Raw genomic sequence first — 18,863 nt, forward strand, 5'->3', positions numbered from 1 at the left:
GGGTGCCTAAATGGAGACATCCAGTTGTAGAGTTGCCCCCATAGTCACCAGCAGTCAGCATATTAACACACATATTCAGACCCACTGACTATAAGGGCAATTCTATAACTGGGCACCTGCAGTTATGTGTAGCTTGCACACATAAGTGTCAAGAAAATTGGCACTTATGCGTGTATGTACACTAGGTGGTGTTCTACACCAGAGTGTGTAAGTGCCTCAGTGCATAACTGCAAGAGAGGGCAGAGAATAGGAGGGACATAGGAGGGGGAAAGCATACCTTCAACATCTCTATATATAAAAGGCAACACCAACGTTCTATGAAGCCTCCAGCCGGAAGTGTGAAGGGGGAGAGATATCCGGTTTCCCTATGAGTGTCTGCCCCGCCCTCGCTCTCTCTCTAACACAAACAGTGAAGGAAAACAGCAAAGCAGGAAATCAAATCGCTCTCTCTGTAACAATGAAGGACTCAGAGGGGGGAGGGGAGAGAGGGCAGAGAGGACAGAAGAAAACCTTGCTAGCCCCCGTTTCATTTGCATCAGAAACGGGGCTTTTTTACTAGTATGTATATAATTTATAGAATACTATAAGTTACGCATGTTGCAAGGTATACTTAGGCACACCCATTTACACCTACCATTGGCTGGCATAAATGGTTGTACCAATTTGGGGTTACACTAGTATTCTATAATAGCATCTTGGGGCACAGATGCCATTATTGAATTGGAGCTCAGCACGTAGACTCAGCATGCTCAGCTGGAGGTGCCAAGTTATAGAACTGCCCCGTAAACGTGTAGTAGCACTGAATATATGCATTCTTTTAAAATGTTGCAATTGGCATTTCAAAGTTAGGTCTCTTCGAATGTGTATGTACTCTTTTTAAGCAGGAAATATGCAGCAGTAACAGAAGTTTGACTCTACTCCTTATTGAATCGGACCCAGAGAAACTTTCAGAAAAATTATTCTTACTTTAGCAAATGGGAAAGGTATAACTACTTTTTTTTATTTTTTTATTCAGGTATTTCACTGCCTTGCAAAATGGGGAGCCACTACCAATAAAGGAGCGACAAGAAAGGATGTCTCTATCAAACTGGGTGGTGTTGACCCCAGAGCTCTTAAAGATCTTACACTCGAAAGTAAGAATCAATATTTTTGAAAATTCATGCTTAAATCGAAATGGAAGCAAATCTGCTTAAATTGTATATATAGTTTGGTTATAGCAGTTGTCCAGGCAGTGCACTGTTCAAGTTTGCTTGACTGATGTTTCGGGCATTGGTGCTGTTGCTTTCTTCATCTGGACTACTGCTATTCCCACGATACCAACTGCAGAAGCCTAAGAGAATATACATTTTCAAAAATGATGCATTTAAAACACATTTATAGCCCTCTCATCACTAATATTTGTAAGCAGGTTACAAACAATACAACGTTAGCATATACACCATCCACCATAAGACAAAACAAAAAGGTATACAAATCAACTTAAAGAAAACAAAAATCAGCAACAAAGTCATATTCTAAATTGCAGTCTGGAAGAATAAGCAAGTAAAATATCCTCTCTGATTATCTAAAGTTTTGCTAAATTAAATGCTTAATTGGAGGAAAAGACTTCAGATGCTCAGCTTTCACAAAAAGCGAAAATACTTACCTGTAGCGGGTATTCTCCGAGGACAGCAGAATGATTATTCTCACAAGTGGGTTGACAATCCGTGTCAGCCCAGGAACCGGCATAGTAGATAGAAAAAAAGTTGCTAGAGCCTTCTGGCGCGAGTGCCACACCCCACCGCGCATGTGCGAAGTGCCTTCCTGTCTGCCACACGCCCACACTCCTCAGTTCAGGCAAAGGCAAAAGCAAAAGAAAGAGAGATAAAGGACAACTACAAGGGGAGGTGGGTGGGTTTGTGAGAATAATCAGCCTGCTGTCCTCGGAGAATACCTGCTATAGGTAAGTATCTTCGCTTTCTCCGAGGACAAGCAGGCTGTAGTATTCTTACAAGTGGGGTATCCCTAGCATCCAGGCTCACCCAAAACAAGAAATATTGGTCAATTGGGCCTCGCAATGGCAAGGACATAACGTAGATTAACCTGAAACTATATACAAACTAGCTGAGAGTGCAGCCTGGAACAGAATAAAATGGGCCTAGGAAGGTGGAGTTGGATTCTATACCCCAAACAGATTCTGCAACACTGACTGCCCAAACCGACTGCCGCGTCGGGTATCCTGCTCTAGGCAGTAATGAGATGTGAATGTGTGGACTACGTTGCAGCTTCGCAAATTTCTTCAATGGAGGCTGACTTCAAGTGAGCCACTGATGCAGCCGTGACAAGACCCTCTAGAGTCAGCCCAGCCTGGGCATAAGCGAAGGAAATGCAATCTGCTAGCCAATTGGAAATGGTGCGTTTACCAATGGTGACTCCCCTCCTGTTGGGATGAAAAGAAACAAACAACTGGGCGGACTGTCTAAAGGCCTTTGTCCGCTCCATGTAAAAGGCCAACGCTCTCTTGCAGTCCAAGGTGTGCAAGCTGCTTTCGCTAGGGTGGGCATGAGGACAGGGAAAAATGTTTGCAAGACAATTGACTGGTTAAGCTGGAACTCCGACACCACCTTCGGCAGGAACTTAGGGTGCGTGTGGAGGACTACTCTGTTGTGATGAAACTTAGTATAAGGTGCATACACTACTAAGGCCTGAAACTCACTGACCCTAGGAGCTGAAGTAACAGCCACCAAGAAAATGACCTTCCAGGTCAAGTACTTCAGATGGCAGGAATTCAGTGGCTCAAAAGGAGCTTTCATCAGCTGGGTGAGAACGACGTCGTATGACAGGGGGCTCTGACAAAAGAAAACCTCTCATGAAGCGAACTACTAAAGGCTGTCCAGAGATGGGCTTACCTTCTACACGGTGATGATACACACTAATTGCACTAAGGTGAACCCATACGGAGTTCGTCTTGAGACAAAACTCTGATAAGTGTTGAAGGTATTCAAGCAGGGTCTGTGTAGGACAAGAAAGGAGATGTACGGCCTTGCTGTCACACCACATGGCAAACTTTTTCCATTTAAAAGCATAACACCTTTTAGAGGAATCTTTCCTGGAAGCCATAAAGACCCGGGAGACATCCTCCGAGAAACCCAAGGAAGCAAATTTTAGGCTCTCAACATCCAGGCCGTGAGAGCCAAAGACTGGAGGTTGGGATGTAGAAGTGATCCCTTGTTCTGAGTGATGAGGGTCAGAAAACTCTTCACTGTTCTTCGGAGGACAACTCCAGAAGAAAAAGGAACCAAATCTGATGCGGCCAGTATGGCATCATCAGGATCATGGTTCCATGGTCTTGCTTGAGTTTCAGCAAAGTCTTCCCCACCAGAGGTATAGGAGGACACGCATACAGAAGGCCTGTTTCCCAATGTAGGAGAAAGGCACCTGACACTAGTCTGTCGTGGGCCCGAAGTCTGGAACAGGACCTTGTGATTGTACTGAGTGGCAAAGAGATCCACCGAGGGGCCCTTAGGTCTAGGATGGGATGCATCCCCCAGCAGGTAGGCAGTACGCCTGTTTTCCCTTTCATATAGATTTCCATGATACCCTACACATTTTCCTCTCTATTTATTCCTTCTAGCGCATTATATAGATTGGCCACGGGTTTAGCTTCTGAAGAAGCTATGGTAAAACAGAGGCACTCTGTAGAGTGAACATAAACATGCGAGCCACATTTGAGATAAGTGCCCAGTTATAATTATAATTAGATTTTCATTCTAAATGCACTACATTAAAGAAAAATAGAGATTAATTAAAAAATATAATGGAGAGTTTTTTGACTGATGAGGAAGCTCGCCTGTCACTCACATAGAAAAATTCAGTCATTTTGTGAAAGCCGAGCATCTGAAGTCTTTTCCTCCAATTAAGCATTTAAATAAGCAAAACTTTAGATAATCAGAGAGGATATTTTACTTGCTTACAATTACAGTTGAATTTATTCATTGGCAAGTACCAAACTTGGAAGAGTTAATTAAGCATTGAACCAGTCTGGAATAATAAGAAAGATTTCACACCTTTACAAAACTAAATAATCATTTTCATAGTACAGTAAAACAGGAAGACAGATCAGAGAACATGAGACCCACCACTGCAAATACACATTCTCTAGATTTACTCTTTCATGTAGCCGATAAGGTGAAATTTGTTTTGATCTGTTAATTTCCTTTCCTTGAGTCCTGCTTGACCAGCCCAGATGACTGGGTTATGTCCTCCAATCAGGAGATGGAGGCAAAGAACACTGACAATTCAGTGATGTCATCACAAGTATAAGCAGTAGTGCAGCTCTGGACCTTGTCAGTTTCTACTGACAAAGCAGATCTGAAGCACTTGAACAATATTAAAAATCAACCTTATGAACACCATAGAGCAACACAAAGATTACGATCATAGCGCAACCATCTACTACAACATTATAGCATAATAATATAGCAGCATTATAGTGCAGCATTACAATATAGAACAGGGTTGTCTACGTTCAGCCCTCGAGGGGTGCAAGCAAATCAGGTTTTCTCTAACGGGTAAATTGATTTCAATATAGCTGTAATAGCCTTAAATCGATAATATCAAAGCAAATATAATACTATCTAAAACATTATTATCCTATCAAAATATGTTTTTAAATTCAATATCTCAACATGTTGACATATGCATATAACACAGCTAAAATCCAATTATAGAGCATTTCAAACAAATATATGATATATAACATATATTGCCTGAACCTGTGACTAAGACAGACTAAAAAACCCTCCAAATCCAGTCCTCTGTAAAACAAGATATGCGTCTCTCACCAATGAACTCCTAAAAAGTGTCCAAACCCAGTCCTTTATAAAACAAGATGTACTTATCTCAAGTCAGCAGTGATTTTTTTTTCCCAATGTAAACCTGTTATTAGTCTAACAAACATATCTTGTCTTGAGTCTTGATTTCTAAGGGCTAAATGAACAACCAAATGCTTGAAAGCAAATAAGTCCTGTACACATTCAAGCTCCATCCACACCACAATGCTGCAAAACTTGAAAAGGGAAAAACTGGAAATATTCGACTAAGGCCTGGCAATTATATGTTGGATCCAGCTACACCAGAGAAACTTTTCCCTCCGGTGTAGTTGCAGCATCTAACAAAAAGCGCCAAGGGGAGACAATTCTAAAACTGGGCACCTCCAGTTAGGCGCTCCCAAGATGTGCTATGGGAGTTTATTCTATAATGGCATCCAGGCTCCCAAATTTCATTATAGAATACTAGCTTAACCTGATAATGGCGAGCCTAACATTTTTATGCTGACAGTTACTTCAGCCATAGACCTGGAGTAAACTGTGGGTGTATAACTGAAGTAGGGACATGTGTAACTTATAGTATTCTGTAAATAATGAGTGTAGGGTGGGAGCCCCCACCCATGCATATGTCCCCCTTGCATTTAAACGCTATGTATGCTATGCGTGCCATTACAGAATAGCGCTTAGGCACCCTGCTGGCACTTTTGCAGGTAAGTGTAAACTTATGCATGTAAGTGCAAGTATTCTATACATTTACACAAGCAAGGGTCACATAAATGTAGACACCTAGTTTGTAGAATTGTCTTTTAAATAGGCATAGATAAGTAATCCTCACAGGGACTACAAGCAAGATGAAATATGATCAAATTTAGGACAGCCAATCACCAGATGGGTTGCAACATTTTGCCCTGATTGCAAGACGCTAATTGCTGATACTGGAAAGCCATATAAGAACATAAGATTGCCCTACTGGGTCAGACCAAGGGTCCATCTAGCCCACTATCCTGTTTCCAACAGTGGCCACTCCAAGTTACAAGTACTTGACAGAATCTCATAAAGTAGCAAACTTCCATGCTACTTAATCCCAAGGATATGCAGAGGCTTTCCCCAGATCTAACTTAACAGTATATGGACTTTTCCTTCAGGAATTTCTCCAAACCTTTATTTTAAACCCAGCTACACTATTTGCTTTTGCCACTTGTCCCAGCAAAAAGTTCCAGAGCTTAACTATACATTGAGTGAAACAATGCTCCCCTATTTGTTTTAAATGTGCCACTATGTAATTTCATAGAGTAAACCCTAGTCTTTTTACTTAATGAAAATCGATTACCAGTTCCACTCCATTCAGGATTTCAAAGCACTGGCGTAGCCAAGGGTGGGCTTGGGTGGGCCCAGGCTCACCCACTTTGGGTTCAGGCCCACCCAGTAGCAGCATACCTATGATGTGGCTGGCAGGGATCCCCAAGCCCCACCAGCCGAAAACTCCCAACAAGTGTCCCTCCTGCATACCTTGTAAGTAGCAGATCTTCGCCTGCAGTGAGCAGTGACATACATACTGCTCCCACCAGCCCCACAGCCTTCCCTCTGATGTATTTCTGCCTAGGCGGAAACAGGAAGTTGCATCAGAGGGAAGGGTGTGGGGCCAACATGAGCAGTATGTATTAGTTGCTGCTCACTGCTGGTCAAAATCTGCTATTAAAAAGGTATACGGGAGAAGGGGGATGTTTGATAGCCCATATGGCATGCAGGCGAGAGAAGGAAAGACCAAATCACCTGTGGGACGGGGCGAGGTTCTTCTGCCCACCCATTTTGGACCCAGGCCCACCCAAAATTGGGTGTCTGGCTACGCCCCTGTTTCAAAGACATCAATCATATCTCCCCCCAGCCATCTCTTCTCCAAGTTGAAGAGCCCTAACCTCTTTAAGCCTTTCCTCATATCCTTTTATCCCCTTAACTATTTTAGTCTCCCTTCTCTGTTCCTTTTCTAGTTCCACTATATCTTTTTTGTGATGCAGCGACCAGAACTGCACACAATATTTAAGGTGTGCTCTCACTATGCAGCAATACGGAAGCATTATGATATTCTTTGATTTATTCTCTATTCCTTTCCTAACATTCTGTTTGCTTTTTTGACCGCTGAGCAGATTTTAACATATTGTTCACAATGACCCCTAAATCCTTTTCCTTGGTGGTGACTCCCAATGTGGAACCTAGTATCATATTGCTATAATTTGGGTTATTCTTTTTTTTTGTTACATTTGTAGCCCGCGCTTTACCACTCATGGCAGGCTCAATGCGGGTTACATGGGGCAATGGAGGGTTAAGTGACTTACCCAGAGTCACAAGGAGCTGCCTGTGCCTGAAGTGGGAATCGAACTCAGTTCCTCAGGACCAAAGTCCACCACCCTAACCACTAGGCCACTCCTCCACTGTTGCTACTATTTGAGATTCTACATGGAATGTTGCTATTCCAACATTCCATGTAGAAGTCGGCCCTTGCAGATCACCAATGTGGCCACGCAGGCTTCTGCTTCTGTGACGTCAGACTCACAGAAACAGAAGCCTGCGCAGCCTTCTACATGGAATGTTGCTATTGGAATAGCAACATTCCATGTAGAATCTCCAATAGTAGCAACATTCCATGTAGAATCTCCAATAGTATCTATTTTATTTTTGTTACATTTGTACCCTGCGCTTTCCCACTCATGGCAGGCTCAATGCGGCTTACATGGGGCAATGGAGGGTTAAGTGACTTGCCCAGAGTCACAAGGAGCTGCCTGTGCCTGAAGTGGGAATCGAACTCAGTTCCTCAGTTCCCCAGGACCAAAGTCCACCACCCTAACCACTAGGCCACTCCTCCACTCTTCCCAATGTGCATCACTTTGAACTTGTCTACATTAAATTTAATCTGCCATATGGATGCCCAGCTTGCCAGATTCCCAAGCTCCACGTGTAGTTTCACAAATTTAAATAGTTTCATGTTTTTTTGCAACTTTGATCACCTCACTCATCATTCCCATTTCCAGATTAAAAGCACGAGTCCCAGCACGTATCCTTATGGCACTTCACTATTCACCACATTCTACAGCACTTGTATGTAGTGTTGCTGTCTATCCATGTCGTGGTGCTGAATATATGCATTTTTAAAAATCGCTAAAGCCAGGATTTAAAAAACAAACAAACATGGTGACCACCTGGTTTAAATACTGACCTAAGTGTTTGTACCACAATCTGAGAGACTTTTGGTGATAAAAATTATTTTAATCTTCATAGCACTCTTAACTTTAAAAAATGAACTTTGAACCAGTTTCAGGTTCTGTGGCTTTGTTGATAACTGACAATGAGGTAACACTCCTAAACAGTGCGCCTTCATTTGAATTAGAATAATTTGCCCTGATAGATCAAATCATCTGCAGACTTGGTAACAATCAAAACGTCAGTCTTCTTTAAATTCAAGGCAAGGTGAGTGGTAATTAATGAAGTAGAAATATTAGTTATACACTTTTCAACAATATAGTAAAGTTACTCACCTGTAGCTGGGGTTCTCTGAGGACAGCAACACACACATTGGGTGATGTCATCCGACAGATCCAGGCATGGATACTACTCAGTGTCCTGACTTTTCGAGAAGCCTCTGGCAGCCCCAAAGTGTGTGTTCACTGGTTCCTTCCTGCTCACTTCAATCACGCAGAACCAGCAGTAGAATACAAAAGCTTAGAGAATATACCCCTAGAGGAGAAATGAGGATTTGTGAAAATGTATGTCCTGCTGTTACAGGTGAGTAACTTTGTTTTCTCCAAGGCCAAGCAGGATATCACTTACCACAGCTGGGAATCCCCAGATACCAGGCTCCCCAAAAACAACAAATACCAGACAATAGAGACTTGCAACAGGTAAAGCCAACCAGTAACCAATCACACTAAAGATAATGTACATTCCTGTTGTGTTGATGCAGCCTGGAAAAGAACAAAAATGGGCTTAGGAGGGTTAAGTTGGATACTAGACTCCAAACAAGTTTTGGAGAACTGTCTAACTGAACTGACTGTCACATCGGGAATCCTACCCAAGGCAGTAATGAGATGTGAATGTGTGAACTGAAGACCACATTTCAGCTTTGGCAAATGTTCTCAATAGAGGCTGAATTCAAGTGGGCTACCGATGCAGCTATGGCTCCGACATTGTGAACCATGACCCCTCAGAATCAGCCCAGCCTGGGCACAAGTGAAGAAGATACAATCTGTTAGTCAATTGGAAAAACTGCATTTACAAACGGCTGTCCCTGTCCTGTTCAGGCCAAAAGAAACAAAAAGCTGGCTGGACTAGATAGAAGCCCAAGGATCGCTTGAAGCCCAAGGTGTGCAGAGCACTTTTGCCAGGATGGGCATGAGGTTTTGGAGAAAATATTGGTAGAACAGTTGACTAAGATGGAAATCTGACACAACCTTTGGTAGGAACTTAGGATGCATGCGGAGAACTGCTCTGTTGCAATGGAACTTTGTATAAGGTAGATTACCTACTAGGGCCTAAAGCTCACTGACTCCATGTGCTGAAGTGACCGCCATCAAGAAAAAACCTTCCAGGTCATAAACTTCAGATGGCAAGTGTCAAACAGCTCAAAAGGAGCTTTCATCAGCTTGGTGAGGACATTGAGGTGGTTTGATTGGGGGCTTAAGTCAAAAGCAAACCTCTCATAAAAAACCCTCCATTGCCCCATGTAAGCCGCATTGAGCCTGCCATGAGTGGGAAAGCGCAGGGTACAAATGTAACAACAAACAAACAAATGAACAACTAAAGGCTGTATCAAGATGGGCCTATCTTCCGAATGGTGATAAGTGCCAATTGCATTCAGGTGAACCCTTACAGAGTTGACTTTGAGACCAGTCTCAGAAAGGTGTAGGAAGTATTCAAAGCAGTTTTTGTGTAGGGCAGAAAAAAGGATCTAAGGTCTTGCCCTTACACCAGCCAGCAAATCTCTTCCACTTGAAATTATATGACCTCTTAGTGGAATCTTTCCTAGAAGCAAGCAGGAGTCGAGAGACACCTTCATGCAGTTGAAAGAATGCAAGTTCTATGCTCTCACTCTCCTAGCTGTGAGGGTGAGGGATTGGAGGCTGTGATGTAGAAGAGATCCCTCATTCTGAGTAATGAGGGTTGGAAAACAGTCCAGCCTCCACAGATCTTTGTAGGTTAACTCCATCCAGAAGCACAGGGAACCATATCTGTCTCAGCCAGTAGGGCACATTGAGGATCATGGTTCCTGATCTCGCTTAAGTTTCAGAAAAGTCTTCCCCATAAAAGGTATCAGAGGATATGCGCACAGAAGACCTTTCCCCCAGTTGAGAAGGCATCCGATGTTAGTCTGCCGTGTGATCCCAGCCTGGAGCAGAACTGTGTTGTTGAGATGAGTGACAAAGAGGGGCATAATCGAAAGAGACGCCCAAGTTTTGCTGAGGACATCCTTGCAAAATGTCCTGATGGAGGGGTGGAGAAACCCGTATTATCAAAACAAGATGGATGTCCATCTTTCGTTTTGATAATACAGTCGGGGACGCCCAAATCCTGAAATTTAGGCACTGAACCCACTAAAACTGCTCCAGGGTCCTGCATACTGCTGTGATGGAGCTGAGTATGACATTTGAGGCTGGCACAAAATATTTTTAAAGATGTTTTTTGAGCGTGGGAGGGGTTTAGTGACCACTGGGGGAGTAAGGGGAGGTCATCCCCGATTCTCTCCAGTGGACATCTGGTCAGTTCAGGCACCTTTTGTGCCTTGGTCGTAAGAAAAACAGGACCAGGTAAAGTCGTCCAAGTGCTCTTAAGAGACGCCCTTTTTTTTCCATTATGGGTCAAAGACTTCCATGTGTTAGGCACGCCCAAGTCCCGCCTTCGCTACACCTCCGACACGGCCCTGTGAACTTTGGCCGTCCCTGTGATGGAAAGCAGTGTGGGACGTCCAAAATCGGCTTTCGATTATACCGATTTGGGTGGCCCTGTGAGGACGCCCATCTTCCGATTTGTGTCGAAAGATGGGTGTCCTTCTCTTTTGAAAAAGAGTCTGAAAGTGATCCAACTGAGGGAGTGCCCCACTCTCAGAAGATCTCCTGGGCAACGTCCATGTTGACAAACCACTCGTGCAGCTGCATCACCCTATGAAGTCTGTCCACCAGGCTGTTGTCTTTTATTTTGGATGTTTTACATTTTCTGTGTGCATCTGTTATATTTTTTTGGACCGTTATGATTTTATTTTTAATTGTGATTTTTATTAATATATGCTAGTAGACCCTACTACTACTTATATTTTCTATAGCGCTATGCATGCAGTGCTGCACACTGAACATGTAAGAGACAGTCCCTGCTCGACAGAGCTTACCAATGAAGGCAAAGCCGAAACTTGGACAAGTTGGGTCCCTCCTTAATAAATCTGTTTTGTTTAGTCTCATCTGTTCCTCATTTGTTGGATCACCTCTCCTGTTTGTGCTGCCTGTGTGTTTCTGCAGAGGTTCCCCTCCAGTTTTTCTCCCTGTTGTCTTTCCACACCAGGTATATGCCCTAAGTATCATGCCACAGTTAGAGACCCACTGTCACAACCTGACTGCTTTCTAACACAAGAGGTTTGACTCTGTGCCTCCCTGTTTGTTGAAATAATACATTGCAACTTGATTATCTACTTCGGTGTGGTTAATTTGGTACATCAGGCTGATTTCTGAAAGCCTTTAGAGCATTCCAAATGCCCCTCAGCTCCGGGAGATTGATGTGAAGATGAGTCTCCTGAGTGGACCAATGACCTTGAGTGTGATGGACGTCTATCTGAGTTTCCCAACCTATGTTGGACACATCTGTCATCAATGTCTTGTGTGGAGGTGGAATTTCGAATGGAAATCTCTGGACCAGATTGGCCCAAATTGCACCACAAAAGTGGTTCCATGAGTTTCAGAGTGACAGAAGTGATGTCCACTAGGTTCCCCAAGGCCTGACACCATTAGAAAGCTAGGATCCACTGGTCATGTCTCAAAAGAAAGGCTCAGGCCTGAACCATGTTTAGCAGGGCTCTAATGAACTCCAACTGTTAAAATGGAAGGAGATGGAACTTCAGGTAGTTGATAATTAACCCTAGTAACTCCAGCACCCAAATGATTCTCCACATTGGTTTTTGAGCACCCTCCTGGGATGTGCTCTTGACCAGCCAATCATCTAGGTAGGGAAACACATGCACTCCTAATCTGTGTAGTGATGCTGTGACTATGGCAAGGAAAACCCTGGGAGTTGATGTGAGACCAAAAGGCAGGATGCGATACTCGTAGTGGAGTTTCCCTACTCAAAATACAAGATACCTCCTTGATTGGGATGTATCTAGATGTGGGTATAAACATCTTTCAAGTCTAGAGACCATAGCCAATCATGCAAAGTAGGATACCTAGGGAAACCATCCTGAACTTTTCTTTGACCAGATATTTGTTCAGGGCCATTAAGTCTAAGATAGGACAAAATCCTTCTATTTTCTTGGGCACAAGGAAGTACTTGGAATGGAATCCCTTCCCTTCTTCCCCTGGTGGCACGGTTTCAACTGCATGGACCTGTAAAAGGGAAGAGAGCTTCTCTCTAAGCACATCCTGTTGCTAGGAGCTGAATCTTGATGCTTTCAGTGGGCAATATAAATGTAGCTCTTGGCAATGAAGGTGCCATCTGGCTTGAAAAAAATTTTAGCTTCCCTCCTACTGATAGGCCATGCGGGATGGTCACTTTTACAGCAGCTGTGTCCTCTTGGAACCAATCAAAAGCTCATTCCTTGCTTTGACTGGGGAGCTGGCTGAGTTTTTGGGTCCGCTGTTGCTGAGGGCAGGAGCTGGGGCCCTGGGACTGCTGAGAAGGGCGGGCAGGAGGAATATATTTATGCCTCTGAAAGTAGTAGGATCTCCTCTGACTAGTGCCCAAAAACCTCCGATAAATGGAGGCCGCAGAAGGAGTGGGCTGAGACAGGGACTTCATGGTATCAGTATGCTTTTTGATGAGGAAGGCAACCTCCTCCATCTTGTTCCCAATAGTTTCTCCAGAACCGCCGGTTCTATGTATGAAACACATAGCTAGGCGACTCTGCACATGTCAGTACCTATTGCATCAAATGCATCATAGGTTTCCCAAGTCCAGTATTTTCAACATTCCTTCTGCTTGACTACTAGCTCATGGAGCTATGCAGCCCGCTGTGCAGGCAGAGTGTCCGCAAACTCTGCTACACTGCATACCAAGTTCTGCAAGTGGATGCTCATGTAGAATTTATAGGACTGTATGTAGGATATAAGCATAGAACCCTTAAAAACCATTCTCCCACAAAATTCCAGAGTCATAGCATCCCACCGTGGGTGCTTAAGAGTAGGTTCTGGCACTCTTGGCCATTTTTAGGGTGGATTTGACCACCATGGAATGGTGTGGAAGCTGCTGCTTCTCAAATCTGGAAGCCTTCTGGCTTGATACAGAGAGTCCACCTTCCAAGGAATAGGCTGTATAGTGAGAGAGGTCTCCCAGTTCCTCATCTGTATTGCCTGAAGGATGCTGTGCATGAGCACTGTCACAGCTTATTTTGGAGGGGTGTCATAGTCAAGAACCTCCAATGTCGCGACCCTGAGCTTGTACTCAGCCTCCAAATTAAATGGGATGGATTTAGCCATTTCCCTCAAAAGGGAGACAAAGGAGAGCTCCTCTGGGGGAGATGTTCTCTTTTCTTGAGGTGGGACGGGAGGGTATACCAAGGGATCCCTTCTTCAAGAGGCTATCTGTTTCCTCATCAGATGCCCAAGAGTAGTCCATATCAAACTCAAAAAAATACTCTTCAAAAGAAGGCCGAGTCTGTGCTCACCTTGAGCCACTGGACTAATGTCCATATTCTGGGCAGGAGTGCCAAGACACGTCCCCTCCTAGACTCCAGAGGAGCACTTCTTCTTCTGACACGGACACTGACACCTGGTGGGGCACTGGCATCCGAATAGCCAACAGACAAGGCACGGACCTCCAGGATCGGCTGGGGCAGTACCATGGTTGATAATGACGACCTCGATGTCCCAGCATTGCACCAAGCCACGATATGATCCAACTCCTTCTGAAAAAGGGCCTGGAGCCACCTCTTGGGGGCAGGTATTGGTAAAGAAAAACTAATTAAAAAGAAGAAGGTCCCACATACTCATGCTACAAAGGCCGCAACAGGGGAAGGCACACCCAAAAAATGCGCTCAGGAGTGCTGAAAAAAAATATGTCTGTTCAGCTCCACAGAAAAAGATAGAGTACTGGTCCTGTGTGATTTTGGTGGCCAGGAAGGAAGGCACCCATGCATTTGTGGTTCAGGACTGTAAAAAGATCCAACACTACCCAACTGTGGTAAGTGATTTCATGCTTGTCCTCAGAGAAAGTGATATCACCAATAGTTGCATTTACTTACAGCAAATACTCTGTTCATTTTAATCAACATCATGTCATTGAAAACACTGATCTGTATACTGTTATTTATTTCAAGATGTCTGGCAAACTGACAATTGAATCAGGTGAATTGTTACAAATGTGGAGATTAATGGGTCTTCCTGTTGATTTATTTGAAAATATAATGAATGTTGGACATCTTGCTGAAGACGTCGAATGGCTGAAATTTTTAGCCCTGGCATGCAGTTCTATGGGAGTTGTAAGTTGTTCTTTTACATTTCATTTTCATATTCTTGTAGCTTAAGGAAAAGTTGTGTCTTATCTGATAACTTTCTTTCCTTTAGTCCTATCAGACCAGTCCAGACAAATGGGTCGTGTCCCATCTACCAGGAGTTGGAGACAGAGGAAGAAAACAGTCCTTGACTCGCCCCTTAAGGGCATTATGCAGCATAGAATGTACAGTGTTTAGAATAGCCAAGCAGTGGTGCTCAAAATCCACTTGATGGCCAATATAGAAACTTTGAGACTACATGGCTCAATCAGGTCATAACCTTACCAGCCAGTGAGGCACTTACTCTGCTGATATGCAGATATTTCACCAAGTTATGAGAATGTGACATACAATAGGTTAGGAAAACTTAAAAAATAGAATCAATGATATCTGAAAAATATAGCTTGTAACCAAAATAAAATTAATTAACCAGGGAGTGATTGTGGACTGGTCTGATATGACTAAAGGAAAGAAAGTTATCAGATAAATCATAACTTTTCCTACCTTAGCATCCTATCAGACCAGTCCAGACAAATGGAATGTAGCAAAGCAGTGTCCCCAACATAGGGCGGGACTAACGATTGAAACTCTCAAAAACAGATTTTGCAAATAAATGTAATCATTAATCTCCCCAGTCAAACAAAAGAGCTGAGAGAGAGAGAGAAGAGAAAGAGAGAGAGAGAGAGAGAGAGAAAGAGATACTGGAATAGCCTTAAAGACCCTTTTCAGCTGCACTCAGTAGAAAGAACGAAGACCAATCAGAAGGACTCTGGAAAGAGACAGGGTACAGAAGAGGTGACGAGTCCTGTGAAAGTAGGAATAATAGAAAATAGCATTAATAGACCATGGAAGAACAACGTAAAGGAAGAAACAAACCCAACTGGTGTTTTTCCTGAATGGATCTTTGAAGGCAACAACCTAAGACCAAAGCACATCTATGAAGGGGATACTGTAACTGCAGTCCTGGGGGAGTTTAATAACCAGAGAATGGAATATATGAAGAAAGCTATCAGGGGCTGAGAAACCACTGTGCTTCTCTGTCTACATCTGTAACAATCAAGGAAAATCCAGAAGCAAACTGAAGAATCATCCTTCACTGACAGTAAAGAACGGAAGCCAGCGAGAATGGCTATTGACTGACCTGGTATGAAAGAGTACCCTATTCAGACATGAAAACCCAAATGTCATTATAAGAGCAAGAATGGCAAATGAAGGCCCTGAGACACAAGACACTCAGATAGGACAACCAAGGATAATAACCTATTAGTCTCAGAATAAAACCTGAAGTTGTGTAACAGTGATGGCTAATGTCAGTACTATTAAATTAGTTGCACAAAACAGCTAGATTGTAGAATTGCACAAAGTAGGTGGCTTGTACAGCCTGAGCCATATGGGCAACTGGCAAAACTGTTCTAAATATTTGTGCAGAGTAGATGCGGTATCTAGTCGGTTACCAAAACCAGAGAAGGCAGTCTACTGAAACAGCCATGCATAATAAGTAAATGTATCATGAGAAACAGAGAAATTTGATGGCAGGTAATGGCCAAGTGACCCATCCAGTCTTCCCATCCTCAGTAACCACTAACTCTTCCTTTCCTAAGGGATCCCACATGCCTGTTCTACGCTTTCTTAAATTCTGACACAGTCCACGACCCCTACCAGGAGGCCATTCCACGCATCCACCACCCTTTCCGTGAAAGAGTATTTTTTTAGATTCCCTCTAAGCCTATTTCCCCTTAACTTCATTGTATGTCCCCTCATATCCTAAGTTTTCCTTCATTTGAAAAAGGCTCACGTCCTGTATACAGTGGCGTACCAAGGGGGAGGGGCAGTGGGGGCGGTCCGCCCCGGGTGCATGCCGCTGGGGGGGTGCCGCGCGCCGGTCAGCATCATTGGTTTCCATGCTCCCTCTGCCCCGGAACAGGAAGAAATCTGTTCCGGGGCAGAGAGAGCATGGAAACCAACGACGCTGACCGGCGAGCGGCACACCTCCAGCGGCGTGCACCCGGGGAGGGAGGTTCTTTTGCCGGGGGGCGGGGCGCATCGGCGATCCGCCCCGGGAGCCAGCGCCCCTCGGAACGCCACTGCCTGCATATTAACACTGCTAAACTGCTGATTTGGGAACACTACAACATGGAGGTGACTACTGAAGGTAAAGAAGAAATTCAGCTATTTCAGCCACGCAATGCAGCTGGATGTGCAACTGTATATGACAGATGGTTTACACATCCATGAAATACCAGTACTGTGTGACCCAGGTGTTTGTTACAGACATGGAAAACATGAGCTGCTTAAGCTGAGTAGTACTAGTGGTTTTTGTAACTATGAAAACTACTGTAACTGGTGTAGTTCTTGATGGCTCTTTTATTTATCAAGCTAGCAAATTGTGGAATTCTGAACAAATTCAAATGCTTCCTGGATATTTACAATTTCGTAAAGTATTGAAGACTTATCTTTTTACTAAATATTTGGATAAATAATATAGTAGGGCAATCAGTATCTTTAATTGTGTGTTTTGAACTTTATGTAACCCGGTTAGATTCTTTGCTGATTGTAGCGGGATATAAATACCCAGAATAGAAAAGAATAGGTCAATGGTAGCATGAGTCACACAGATAGATGTTGCAGGACAGCTAAATCAGTAGCTGCTTTGGGAGAGCAACTCAAGCAGCCTGCTGCAGTGTGCAAACCAGGTAGTCCAGGTGGTTGGTGCCACTGAGCAACCCCAATGGTGGGTGCAAGACCCAGGTGTTGTGAAGTCCAGGAACATATAGTAAGAGCTCTGTACTACATGTGGAAGTGAACCACAGCTGAATGGAAAAAAACTGTGCAAATCAGCCAGTTCCGAATCATCACTAGCTACCAAACTTCTTTGGCTGCATTACTTCTGTAACTGAAAATAGTGCTACCATGCTGAATCTGGTAAGTCAGATGACTAACTTATGTTGAAGCAGACTGCATCCATCTAATTTGGTAGAATACACCCAAAAGGTGAATGGTACAGTTTTATCCACGTAGGAAGCATAAGCAAGTTGAAAAACCACAACTGCCTTTACCTTAGAAAAAGAGCTGACTGGGACAACTCAATGCATAGTTAAACAATTCAGTCCAGAATTTTTTATTTTATTTTAAGAATAATACTGGTGATGGAAAAAAATCAAATTTGGCTATTTATACCAAAATATAGCCAGCTGGCTGAAGAAGATAAGAAAAGTTAATTCTTTGTTTAAAAAAAAAAACACTGATGTTACGAAGTCCGTAAAGGAAAAACTTGTAAAACTGCAATTGATTACTGACTGCTTACACATAAAGAACAGACAGCCAATACGGTAGCGTTAACTTTCAAAAAGGAGACGATGATAAAATGAGAAGAATGGTGAAAAAAAAATCTTAGAGGAGCAGCTGCGAGGGTCAAAAGTTTACATCAGGCGTGGATGCTGTTTAAAAATACCATCCTGGAAGCCCAGGCCAAGTATTAAAAAAAGGAGGGAGGAAGACCAACCGAAAGTCGGCATGGTTAAAAAGTGAGGTGAAGAAAGCTATTCGAGCTAAAAGAAAATCCTTCAGAAAATTGAAGAAGGAACTGACTGAAAATAATAAGCAGCAGCATAAGGAATGTCAAATGCAAAACGCTGATAAGGAAGGCAAAGAGGAACTTTGAAAAAAAGATTGCGTTGGAGGCAAAAACACATAGAGGCATATTTTCAAAGCACTTAGCCTCCCAAAGTTCCATAGAAACCTATGGAACTTAGCCTCCCAAAGTGCTTTGAAAATATGCCTCATAGTAAATTTTTTTTTAGGTAATAAAAGCAAGAAGCCAGCAAAAGAATCGGTTGGACCACTAGATGACCAAGGGGTAAAGGGGGCAATCAGGGAAGACAAAGCCATAGTGGAGAGATTTATTTATTTTAGTTACATTTGTACCTCGCGCTTTCCCACTCATGGCAGGCTCAATGTGGTGGGCAATGGAGGGTTAAGTGACTTGCCCATAGTCACAAGGAGCTGCCTATGCCGGGAATCAAACTCAGTTCCTCAGTTCCCCAGGACCAAAGTCCACCACCCTAACCACTAGGCTACTCCTCAGTCTTCACCGAGGAAGATTTGGGAGAGATACTGATGCCAGAAATGGTATTCAAAGCTGACTAGTCGGAGAAACTGAATGAAATCTCTATAAACCTAGAAGATGTAATGGGCCAATTTGACAAATTGAAGAGTAGCAAATCTCCTGGACCAGATGGTATTCATCCCAGAGTACTGATAGAATTGAAAAATGAACTGGCGGAACTATTGTTAGGTTAATATGTAATTTATCTTTAAAATCAAGTGTGGTACCGGAAGATTGGAGGGTAGCCCATGTAACGGCGATATTTAAAAAAGGT

General features: G+C 43.4%; 1 protein-coding gene across 1 annotated transcript in view; it reads left to right on the forward strand.

The window, feature by feature from the left end:
* The window catches only part of LOC115474685 (ropporin-1-like), a 59,520-nt gene that overhangs the window by 21,220 nt on the left and 19,437 nt on the right, over positions 1 to 18,863 (forward strand). The window contains exons 2-3 of the mRNA XM_030210289.1: positions 1,016 to 1,133; positions 14,311 to 14,472. Coding sequence (XP_030066149.1) covers positions 1,016 to 1,133; positions 14,311 to 14,472 — 280 coding nt within the window. The remainder of the gene's footprint in view (positions 1 to 1,015; positions 1,134 to 14,310; positions 14,473 to 18,863) is intronic.

Source organism: Microcaecilia unicolor, chromosome 7 (assembly GCF_901765095.1).
Source record: "Microcaecilia unicolor chromosome 7, aMicUni1.1, whole genome shotgun sequence".
Classification (NCBI taxonomy): domain Eukaryota; kingdom Metazoa; phylum Chordata; class Amphibia; order Gymnophiona; family Siphonopidae; genus Microcaecilia; species Microcaecilia unicolor.